General features: G+C 42.8%; 1 protein-coding gene across 8 annotated transcripts in view; it reads right to left on the reverse strand.

The window, feature by feature from the left end:
- LEMD1 (LEM domain containing 1) overlaps window positions 1–12,022 on the reverse strand; it is a 54,580-nt gene that overhangs the window by 14,643 nt on the left and 27,915 nt on the right. For 7 of the 8 annotated variants that reach the window (XM_075853789.1, XM_075853787.1, XM_075853794.1 and 4 more), the window contains exons 4-5: window positions 7,377–7,465; window positions 1,028–1,111 (exon numbers count right to left, since the gene is read on the reverse strand). In XM_075853789.1, coding sequence (XP_075709904.1) covers window positions 1,028–1,111; window positions 7,377–7,465 — 173 coding nt within the window. The remainder of the gene's footprint in view (window positions 1–1,027; window positions 1,112–7,376; window positions 7,466–12,022) is intronic. The other variant, XM_075853792.1, reaches the window with a different exon arrangement.

A 12,022-nucleotide genomic window follows, 5' to 3' on the forward strand; every position in this document is an offset into this window, starting at 1 on the left:
ACCAATTTTCAAAGATACTTCTGAAAATTTTTGAAGCAACGTTCTGTACTTTAGAACGGTGAAATAGGCACGTACGGGGAGAAAATAAAGTATACCACTTTAAATAAATGTAGTAGGGAAAGTATAAAAAGTTGATTGCTAATATAATTAGGATATTTCCTTTAGCTGCCAAGGCACTACAATTGTCAATGGCCAGGCTGCTATAGAAATTTCCCACAGCCATGCATGTTATCAGAACTTGCAGTTCATAAATAATTTGCAGAAAATGTTATGCTTTCCAGCTGGAGCTTAACATCAGACTGGTTGTTTTTTTTTTCTTCCCAGCGAATACAGTAAAAGCCCTTTAATCTGGAATCTACGGGACCTCACGGCTGTCAGATTATCAATATATTTTGGATTACTTGGCAGTCATAGAAATGTGTATTAAATTTACTTTTAAAAAAAATAGAATGCCTTAGGAAATGCAGCCCAAAATAATACAAAAAAACAAAAACAAAACACACCACCCAAAGTGATAGTGGTATATATTATAAATCAGAAAAATCTGATAACATGCAGTTCTATGATAGAAAACAAGTGCTGAGTTATAAGAACATCAGGTTTACCAGTTACTGGATTAAATGGATTTCACCAACTAGAATTGCTATATCTAATAAATCTTCGTTGATGTCCAGATAAAGAATCAAAAATGGGGATCTAAGGGGCTGTTCACATATGCATCAGAGGCTCCGTTAGGGGCCTCCGTCGCAGATCCGGCAAAAATGACTGATTGCTTCTGGTAAAATCAATGTACATCCTGACGGAACAGTTGCGTCTGGCATTCCCTTGTTCTGTTTCTTTGACGGAGCAGAACGGATTGTCCTGACGCAGACGTGAAAAGCCCCAAAAGTAGAGCATTGTCAAAAAGGGGAATAGTTTCTGAGCAGCTACTGCTTTAGTATCTCTAGTGAAACAGATGTGTTTGATACTTTAGCCTAAAAACTGTGAATAAATGGTCAGTCATCCGGTTCTGAAGAACTATACTTTCCTGCTTTAAGATTTTTGTAACGCTGAAATCATCTCCTAGCGTTGCAAGGTTCTGATTAAATTCAGCTGCAAGACATGCAGGGATCTGAAAGAGCAAAAGACAATGTTTTCATTCTGACTAACTAATCATTGGAATAAGAGTATCCATCAACCCACACCAATTACTACAACACCTTGCAATAAAGGAAAATCTTCAGAAATACCTAGAACATTATAAAGAATGAAACGTGGGGAAATTTATTAACACTAGTGCAAAGGAATAGTGGAGGAGCTGCTCATAGCAACCAATCAGAATCCAGCTTATTTTCAGAGGCCCCTTTTAAAATGAAAGACGACAGTCTCATTGGTTGATATAAACAACGATTCCACGTTTAGCTTGCACTGGTTTTAAAATTCTCCCCCATTGTATGAATTTTCAAAACTGAACCATTTGTTTTCAGGCCAGTACACATTAAAGGGAAAGAAACTTCACCCAGTGACATGAAGTGCTCAGTTAGGGACTGAAATTACATGTGTATAAGGGCCTGCAGGAGGACGGGTCGCTGGGCGACTTGGTAAAGAAGATCGTCGAGAGGCTGGAACATTGTCTGTTAAAACCTAAAGAGAGGATTACCGATTAAGACATGCAAACCATGATATTTTTCAAAACTAAGTTGAACTAACTTTACAAATACACTATATGGACAAAAAATATTGGGACACCTACAGGAGCTTTTATGACATCCCATTCTTAATCCATAGGCATTATTATGGAGATGGTTTACCCTTTGCTACTAAAACAGCTTCCACTCTTCTGGGAAGGCTTTCTACAAGATTTTAGAGTGTCTGTGGAAATTTATGCTCATTAATCCAGAAGAGCATTTGTGAGGTCAGACACTGATGCTGGAGGAGAAGGCCTGACTCACAATCTCTATTCTAGTTCATACCAAAGGTGTTCGATGAGGTTCAGGTCAGGGCTCTGTGCAGGCCAGTCAAGTTCTTACACACCAAACTCGCCCCAACCATGACTTTATGGACCTTGCTTTGTGCACTGGGGCAGGGCATGCTGGAACAGAAAAGGGTCTTCCCAAACTGTTCCCACAAAATTGGAAAAATACAATTGTCCAAAATGTCTTGGTGTGCTAAAGCATTAAAAGGTCCATGTCTAGTCATGGGGCAGATAGGTAACATGGGATAGCTCATCAGTATATGATCGTGGGGCTCCGACACGTGGACCCCGCACCGTTCAGATGTTCAGGCTGCCTCCGGCAGTGTAAGTTGCGCAATAGTCGGTGCCGGAAGCAGAAGTCTCCGAACACTATGTGGCAGCCGTGCAGCAATACTACATCTCTGCTCCTATTCACTTGAATAGGTGAAGAGCTGCAGTAACCCAGCACAGCCACTATAAAGTGTACAAAGCCTTCTGCTGCCGACACCAAATACTACATAACTGCCGATGCCATAGGCCGCTTATCGGTGCAGGTTCCGGGTGTTGACTGATGACCTATCTTGTGGGACTAAATGAAACACCTGAATTCAGTGATTAAGAGGTGTGTCCCAATACTTTTGTCTATAATGTATAAGGCTCCATTCACATCACGTTCAGTCTATGTACTATGTCCATAGACCATAAGGTTACCAAAAAAAGTACCGTATTTTCCGGACTATAAGGCGCACATAAAATGCTGAGAATTTCTCAGAAATAGAAAGTGCGCCTTATAATCCAGTGCGCCTTATATATGAACCCGACAGTAAAGAGAGGGGTTCATACAGGATCCTTTACCTCTATCGTGGGCGGCAGGGGTCGGCGGCGGCATACCACAGCACACACCATGCTCCTCCCCCCCGTGCGCCTATGAATTTATTCTTCACTTGGGTTTTTACAGTATCCATAAATGGATTGAGCATTACGGCCACCGTAGTCAGGAGCCACACTGAGTGATACTTACAGCTCTGTGCGCAGGATCCTTGCAATATATCTGTGCTTTAGCGTTAACTATACCCACTACCCCAAAAAATGCCTCCTGTTAAGAGACATGCTTATGATGCAGGTTTCAAGCTTAAAGCTATAAGTTATGCAGTAGAGCATGGAAATAGGGCAGCTGCAAGAGAATTCAACATTAATGAATCCATGGTGCGTAAGTGGAGAAAACAAGAAGATGCCCTCCGCCAAGTAAAGAAGACCAAACTGAGTTTCCGAGGAAACAAAGCAAGGTGGCCACAGTTGGAGGACAAAATAGAACAGTGGGTTATGGAACAGAGAAACGCAGGTAGAAGCGTCTCCACTGTCTCTATTCGACTCAAAGCCACTGCTTTAGCACGTGACATGGAGATCAAGGACTTTCGAGGAGGTCCTTCATGGTGCTTTCGTTTCATGAAAAGGCGTCATCTCTCCATTCGCACCAGAACTACTGTGTGCCAGCAATTACCAAAGGATTATGAAGAGAAGCTGGCCATTTTCCGCACCTACTGCATAACCAAGATAAATGAAAAGAATATCCAGCCAGAACACATTATTAACATGGATGAGGTTCCCCTCACTTTCGATATCCCCGTAAACCGTACTGTTGAGAAAACAGGGACCAGTACGATATCTATACGTACCACAGGAAATGAGAAGTCATCTTTCACTGTAGTTCTCGCTTGTCAGGCTAATGGCCAGAAACTACCACCCATGGTAATTTTCAAGAGGAAGACTTTGCCTAAAGAAAATTTTCCTGCTGGTGTCATCATTGAGGCTAACCCAAAGGGCTGGATGGATGAGGAGAAGATGAGTGAGTGGCTGAGGGAGGTCTACGTCAAGAGACCGGGTGGCTTTTTTCACAAATCCCCATCCCTATTGGTCTGTGACTCGATGCGCGCCCACGTGACCGATACTGTCAAAGCCCAAGTGAAGAAAACTAATTCGGAGCTTGCTGTCATCCCTGGTGGATTAACCAAAGAGCTCCAGCCGCTAGATATCAGCATCAACAGGTCATTTAAAGTTAAATTGCGAGCTGCATGGGAGCATTGGATGACAGAAGGTGACCACACATTCACCAACACAGGGAGGCAACGCCGTGCGAGTTATGCCACTATGTGCCAGTGGATCGTGGATGCCTGGAAGAATGTATCAGTCTCCAGTGTCATCCGAGCTTTCAGGAAGGCTGGAATCACCACTGAAGAGCCTAGCAGCAGCAACGAGACCGACTCGGATAATGAAGAGGAGGACCCCATGCTTGATGCCGAAATCGCCCAACTGTTCAACTCCGACACTGAAGATGACGGATTTGATGGATTTCTGGTGGAGGAATGAACTGAAAAAGTACGGTAAACGTTTTGATTTGCAATTACAGCTGAACCAGTTGCAAGTTATTGTTAAAAAGTGTAATAAATTTTGACTTGCAGTCTGAGCAATGGTTTATTTAACGGTAATGTGCTGCGCCTTATAATCCAGTGCGCCTTATATATGAAACAAGATTGCTTATAAGGCGCTCATAGAAAGTGCGCCTTATAATCCGGTGCGCCTTATAATCCGGAAAATACGGTATCCTTTTGGCATCTGCGAGGCAGATAGACTTTTATTTTTTATAAATGCTCAGTATAGGAAAGCATAGTCTGCTGCACTTACTTTACATTGTGCCCCTGTAAAAAAAAAAACATTATTTTGCATCGGGTTTATGGATGATCTATGTTACTATGTGGTGTATGTTGGGGCTTCACGTTCGGCGCATATATATTATGGAAACATGCTGAACGTAGCCTCTAAATGTGATGTGAACAGAGCCTAAGGTACCATTCACTATGTCAGATAATACTGCTGCTATTAGTTTCTTGCCACTCCAAATCTATAGATTTCGATTAAAATACGTTTAAATAAAAAAGTCAATTCAAAACAAAGCATAAAAGAGCATAAATATACAGTATGAGAGCAAGTGGGCCAGTTTGTTTCAGTTTATCTTCAACATCCATTACAAAAAGTATACCTTTTAATAAATTCTCGCTGTTTCATAGTTTGTTTTACAAATACATTCTCAACATATTAAATGATTAATGTTCAACAGTAAGGCCCTATTCACACAACAGGATTTCCTGGCCGTGTGACGGCCGTTCAAAAAACGTCCGTCACACAGTCGCAGTAGGAATAATAGACCACAAATGGGGCTATTCACATGACCGATTTTTTGACGGCCCTATTTTCGGCCGTTCGGCTCCCATAGAAGTCTATGGTGCCGGGTAATACACGGCCATCACTGGAATGTGTTCCGAGTGACGGCCGTATCTTCCGTCGCTCGCTCTCTCCTCCTCCTCACAGTGCGAAGTGCATGTGAGGAGGGTGGTATTTTTTTGCTCCCTGTATGAGCCCCAGCCACAGCTTCGGCAACGATGTGGCCGGGGATTCCGCTCCAGGAGAAGTCCCTGACTTCACTGTCCATATATGGACACAGTGACGTCAGAGAGTTCTGAAGCGGAATCCCCGGCGCTGTGGCCGGTGCTTCCGCTCTAAGAGAAGTCCCTGACATCACTGGCCATATATACCTACAGGGGGGCTGTGTGCCACTACCTACAGGGGGGCTGTGTGCCACTACCTACAGGGGGGCTGTGTGCCACTACCTACAGGGGGGCAGTGTGCCACTACCTACAGGGGGCAGTGTGCCACTACCTACAGGGGGCAGTGTGCCACTACCTACAGGGGGCAGTGTGTGGCATTATCTACAGAGGGAAGCGTGTGGCATTATCTACAGAGGGAAGTGTGTGGCAAAAAAAATTACAAATGAAATTCATCCGTTTTTAAAACGGACAGGGAAAAAAAACAAATGCAAAACGGGTCAAAATCGACCGTTAAAAACGGAAACACGGCCTGTAACATATGCAAAACCGCCGAGAAAAACTGACCAAAACGGCCGTTTTTATCGGCCGACACTTGGACCCTGTCGTGTGAATAGAGCCTATGGCCGCAATTACGGACCAATTCCCTTCTATTGACCAGGGACACCTTCCCGTATAATTACGGGAAGGTGTCTGGGCCGGGCCGTAGAAAGCCTCCACAAAAGTTAGGACATGTCCTGTCTTTTGCTTTTTATGGACCGTGCTCCCATACTTTGTATGGGAGCACAGGCCGAAAATGCGGGTGTCTGTCCGCGGACGCCATCAAGGACCGTGATTACGGGCACGGCAGTTTGCAGGGGGCCTAACAGACAATGTAAAAGAGGATCTGTCACTGGGGCATTTCTTCTAGAGGAGAATAAGGTGCCTCATGGAGGCACTATATGGCGGCACGCAGACAGCCTACAGGTCCGTAATACTTACTCCTAGCGCGGTCACATGTTTTAAGCGGTAGCCCACAAATACATTTCTCAGTTAAATCACGCAAAACATAACGGTTCCTCAATTTAAACAGTTTAAAAAAAAATGCTTGTGTCCAGATATTGCTGGTAAATACTTGTTAAGGCGTCCCTGGTGTTCTTTTGATTATCTCTGAGAACGCCCACCTAAAGTGTCCAGTGCCGGTGATCACACATTCGGGCAGTGGGACTAAGCTACTGGATCCTCATGTACATGGGAAGCAGAGCAATTCCTGCTATTGTGCAGGCCAGCCAAGAAGAATCAGCGCCAATTGAGAAATAGTTATGTTTGCCTGTTCTAACAGAAATTTCATATTTAACTATGGGACAACTTCAACCATTGGAATAGGTCTACACATGTCAGATCAAGATAATTGGGTTATGTATGGGGCTGCAAAGCACCGCTTCTGGTAATCATTTGGGGAGGCATCTCGCAATCTTCAACCAGCTTGTGTTACAACAGTTTGTCAGAATCATCCCATTTTTAAGCTCTAGTGTTTATAAAATATGGCAAGACCGTACCTGGTGAAACAAATCCCTCAGCACTTCCCTAAACGTGCCAGTGGCAGGAAAAAAAAAAAAAAAGTGTCTCCAAAAGGGCTGTGGGAATGCATATAATGAGGTTACCTAGTATAATTGGTAAATTAAGATGTCCTAAGCCATAAAGGGGAGATATTTGCGCCAGTATACTGGCAAAAAATAAAGTTAAAAATATTGACGCACGCCTGTTTTGCGCAATTTTTATTTAAAAGCGCTCTTGTTCCTTTTCAAAAGTGGGCGGGGTTAGTGGGAAAAGATGGTCCACCAGCAGGCAGGCAAATGTACTGTAATTTCTGCCAGATATTGCCGTAAATTATAGCGGAAACCTAGGTCAACTACAAAAAGGCACAGATTTTAATTTGTGGTGCGAAGACAGCGCAAGATGCGTGCGCCTCAAGATGCGGGCTTCTAAGGCGAGCATATAAACCGCCAGTTTTCAGAAATCTGGGCCAATGTTTTTATCGTATTTATTTATATTTGACATATCGGCCAGTGGGGGCCACTTACATTTTTTTGGCTGTAGCTGTCAAAACCAAGTGTTCCATCCCCTCCATTCAATTCACATCTCATTTCCATGAGATTCTTCACCTGAACACCTTTAGAAAGAATAGGATTTATCATTACAGCAGATCATAAACCACCACATATAATGTATATGCATATATTGTATTTTGTCGTAAATATAGTGGTAATTTTTCGAGATCTTCAGTTCTCTTTTGTGAGGTTGTGACAATTAATAAATATAGTCACTACTACACAGGGGGAATACAAGTATTTACTAAAATAGACATGTTGGGATAGGGGACAGATCCTCTTAAATAAAATATTTTCTTCCTCTTATTTTTCCGTCGACACATTTGTATGAGGGCTTGTTTTTTTGCGGGACAAGTTGTAGTTTTTAATGGTACCATTTATTGCGTCACATATTGTATTGAGAAAGTTTTAAAAGTTATTTTGTAGGGTGAAATAAAAAATTACCCTATATTTTGGGAGTATTAAGGCATTGTTTATATATATGTGTGTGTGTGTGTGTGTGTGTGTGTGTGTGTGTATGCGCTTGTCTTTTTTCGGGGCGAGCTAGTTTTTATTGGTACCTTTTTGCTAAAAAAAATTCGGCATGTATTTTTTCATGGTGTTCACCATGCGGGATAAACAAGGTTATATTGTAGTCATTCGGACGAGGCAGTACTAATTAGGGATGCACGGTGCATCGAAACTTCGATACTGTTTCGATACTGTGCATCCCTAAACGGTTCGATACCGCTATTTCCTGTATTTCGATACTGAGCTGCGCAGCCGCACAGCTCAGTATAGTAATACATGAATGTATGGGAGCGCGGCTGCGGCTGTGTAATTCAGCCACAGCCCCGCTCCTGAGTCATGATAAGTTCGCGGGGTCAGGATGATGTGATTCGGCCGGCGCTGCACTAATGATCTGCGGCACTGAAGACAGAACATGACGGGCGCACTGCAAAACACCCCCATGTTCTGTCTCCAGTGCCTGAACTGCCGCTCATTAGTGCAGCGCCGGCAGCACCTCCTTATGCTGACCGCGCGCGCACTTCCTGTCAGGAGCGGGGCATTGGCTGTATTACACAGCCGCAGCCCTGCTCTATAACGGCGGAGATCAGAGAAACCTGTCATCTCCGCCGTTATTCCCCTGAATGCTGCGATCACAGCTGACTGCAGCTTTCAGGAGAAAATGAGAAGGGGGGGATGCCCCTGGATCGCGTCACAGGGAATTCCTGTGACGCAATCGAGGGCCATACCATATATGGGAATACAGCCCAGGGTCTATTGACGGACCCCAGGGCTGTCTTACCATATTTCATGTTGTTAGGACATACCCAAGTATGTCCTAACAACTGCCTGTGTGCTATACATACACAGGCTAATGTACTGGCACATATATGATATATGTCAGTACATTAAAGTTTAAAAATAAAAGTAAAAACAAAGTATTGTTAAATTTAAAAAAAAATACACATTCACCTTTTTTACAATAAACATTAAAATAAGTCTCAATACATAAAATATTCACACATTCAGTATTGGCGCGCACAAGAATTTTTTTGCATCATTTATGATGTGTACGCTGTAAAAAAATAAAATAAAAACTGCTTTCTATCACTTATTGTGGGGCACGAGGTGCGATGATGAATTTAACCTCCATGTGCCTCACATTAATAGTAATTAACCCCATCATGTACCTCGCACATTAACCCATTATGACTGAGAAACATGATTGGATTAATTACTATTAATGTGAGGCGCGTTCAAAATTCAACACACGTCGCGCCTCACATCAGAAAACGGAAGAATTTTTTTTTTTTACTACTGTTGGCAAAGTATCGAAATTGGTATCGAAATCGCAATACTACACGAAGTATCGGTATCGAAGTCCAAATTCTGGTATCGTGACATCCCTAGTACGAATTAGGTTTATTTTTTCATATTATTTTAGGGGAAAATTAAAAAAAGGTTTTTGTTTTTCACTTTTAATAGTTTTTTCCTTATATTATGAAAACATTTACTAATTTTTACATACTTTCTAGTCTCACTAGGGGACCTGAAGATGCAATCATTAGATTGTTGGTACAATACTAATGAATTGCAGTGTACTACGCTTTTAGCGTCCTCATATTAAGAACTTATTAGGAAGATCAAGATGGCAGACCTGGGGGCCTTCATTAGGCCTCCAAGCTGTCATGACAACCACATCGCAGGGGGGCTGATGGGGTCACTGAGGGGCCTCCCCCTCGGTCTAACGGCTTAGACACTATGGTCAATAGCAATCGCAGCATCTAAGTAGTTTAATATTTGGAATCAGAGTTTTTGCAGATTCCAGACATTAGTGAAAAGTGACAGCTGGAAAACACACCAATAATACACAACTGATACCCGCTGTCTATGTATGTCAAATGTTAGGAAGTTGTTAAATTATACTACAGTTATAAATAAAAATCATATGCTGCAGTACTTGCTAAGAAACTTTAACTTTGCCCTGTAAGTTTTTAGTAAAGTACCCCCTCCTTTCTGAGAACTAACAGCAGATACACCCGTGCTGCACAGTCACGCACGCACAGTAAAGCTCCAGCAGCAGACAAAGCCCTGTGCACTCTCACTTAGGATCTACACTACCGTTCAAAAGTTTAGGGTCACTTAGAAATGTCCTTATTTTTGCAAGAAAAGCACCGTTTTTTTTCAATGAAGATAACATTATATTAATCAGAAATACACTCTATACATTGTTAATGTGCTAAATGACTATTCTAGCTGCAAACGTCTGGTTTTTAATGCAATATCTACATAGGTGTATAGAGGCCCATTTCCAGCAACCATCACTCCAGTGTTCTAATGGTACATTGTGTTTGCTAACTGTGTTAGAAGGCTAATGGATGATTAGAAAATACTTGAAAACCCTTGTGCAATTATGTTAGCACCGCTGTAAACAATTTTGCCGTTTAGAGGAGCTATAAAACTGACCCTCCTTTGAGCTAGTTGAGAATCTGGAGCATTACATTTGTGGGTTCGATTAAACTCTCAAAATGGATAGAAAGAGAGAGCTTTCATGTGAAACTCGACAGTCTATTCTTGTTCTTAGAAATGAAGGCTATTCCATGCGAGAAATTTCCAGGAAACTGAAGATTTCCTACAACGGTGTGTACTACTCCCTTCAGAGGACAGTACAAACAGGCTCTAACCAGAGTAGAAAGAGAAGTGGGAGGCCCGCTGCACAACTGAGCAACAAGACAAGTACATTAGAGTCTCTAGTTTGAGAAATAGATGCCTCACTGGCAGCTTCATTAAATAGTACCCGCAAAACACCAGTGTCAACGTCTACAGTGAAGAGGCGACTCCGGGATGCTGGCCTTCAGGGCAGAGTGGCAAAGAAAAAGCCATATCTGAGACAGGCTAATAAAAGGAAAAGATTAATATGGGCAAAAGCACACAGACATTGGACAGAGGAAGATTGGAATAAAGTGTTATGGACAGACGAATCGAAGTTTGAATCACACAGAAGAACATTTGTGAGACACAGAACAACTGAAAAGATGCTGGAAGAGTGCCTGACGCCATCTGTCAAGCATGGTGGAGGAAATGTGATGGTCTGGGGTTGCTTTGGTGCTGGTAAAGTTGGAGATTTGTACAAGGTAAAAGGGATTTTGAATAAGGAAGGCTATCAGTCCATTTTGCAACGCCATGCCATACCCTGTGGACAGCGCTTGATTAGAGCCAATTTCATCCTACAACAGGACAATGACCCAAAGCAGACCTCCAAATTATGCAAGAACTATTTAGGGAAGAAGCTGGCAGCTGGTATTCTATCTGTAATGGAGTGGCCAGCGCAGTCACCAGATCTCAACCCCATAGAGCTGTTGTGGGACAGCTTGACCGTATGGTACGCAAGAAGTGCCCATCAAGCCAATCCAACTTGTGGGAGGGCCTTCTGGTAGCATGGGGTGAAATTTCTCCCGATTACCTCAGCAAATTAACAGCTAGAATGCCAAAGGTCTGCAATGCTGTAATTGCTGCAAATGGAGCATTCTTTGCCGAAAGCAAAGTTTGAAGGAGAAAATTCTTATTTCAAATAAAAATCTATTTCTAACCTTGTCAATGTCTTGACTATATTTTCTAGTCATTTTGCAACTCATTTGATAAATAGAAGTGTGAGTTTTCATGGAAAACACAAAATTGTCTGGGTGACACCAAACTTTTTAACGGTAGTGTATATCCAGAAGAAACCTCACTGTGCTGTTGTAATCTATTGGAGCTTTGCAGCAGAGACTTCCTCCTGTGTATGGATGCCTAACGCCTAATGCACAAGACCGTTGTGCGCCGGCCGGGTCCCGTCAATGAAGCGTGGAACGATAGGACCTGTCCTATCTTTCCATGGATCGGAGAATCGGGTCAGTATTCACGGACCTGATTCACCCGCTAAAGGGAATGGGTCCGTGAAAATCATCAGGTCCCACTCGAATGCCGTGAAAAACAGCCCAAGTGGAACTCGGTCATGTGTAACTGCACTAAGACTGCTGCTGAAAATTTACGGTCAGTTACAGGAGGGCACAGCACGGTTGTCCCTGCTGCTGTAACACCGAAAGGAGGGGGACCCATGCTTGAGCCGTATATTACAGCCATGTGCATGTGCC

This window comes from Rhinoderma darwinii, chromosome 2, assembly GCF_050947455.1.
Source record: "Rhinoderma darwinii isolate aRhiDar2 chromosome 2, aRhiDar2.hap1, whole genome shotgun sequence".
Lineage (NCBI taxonomy): Eukaryota > Metazoa > Chordata > Amphibia > Anura > Rhinodermatidae > Rhinoderma > Rhinoderma darwinii.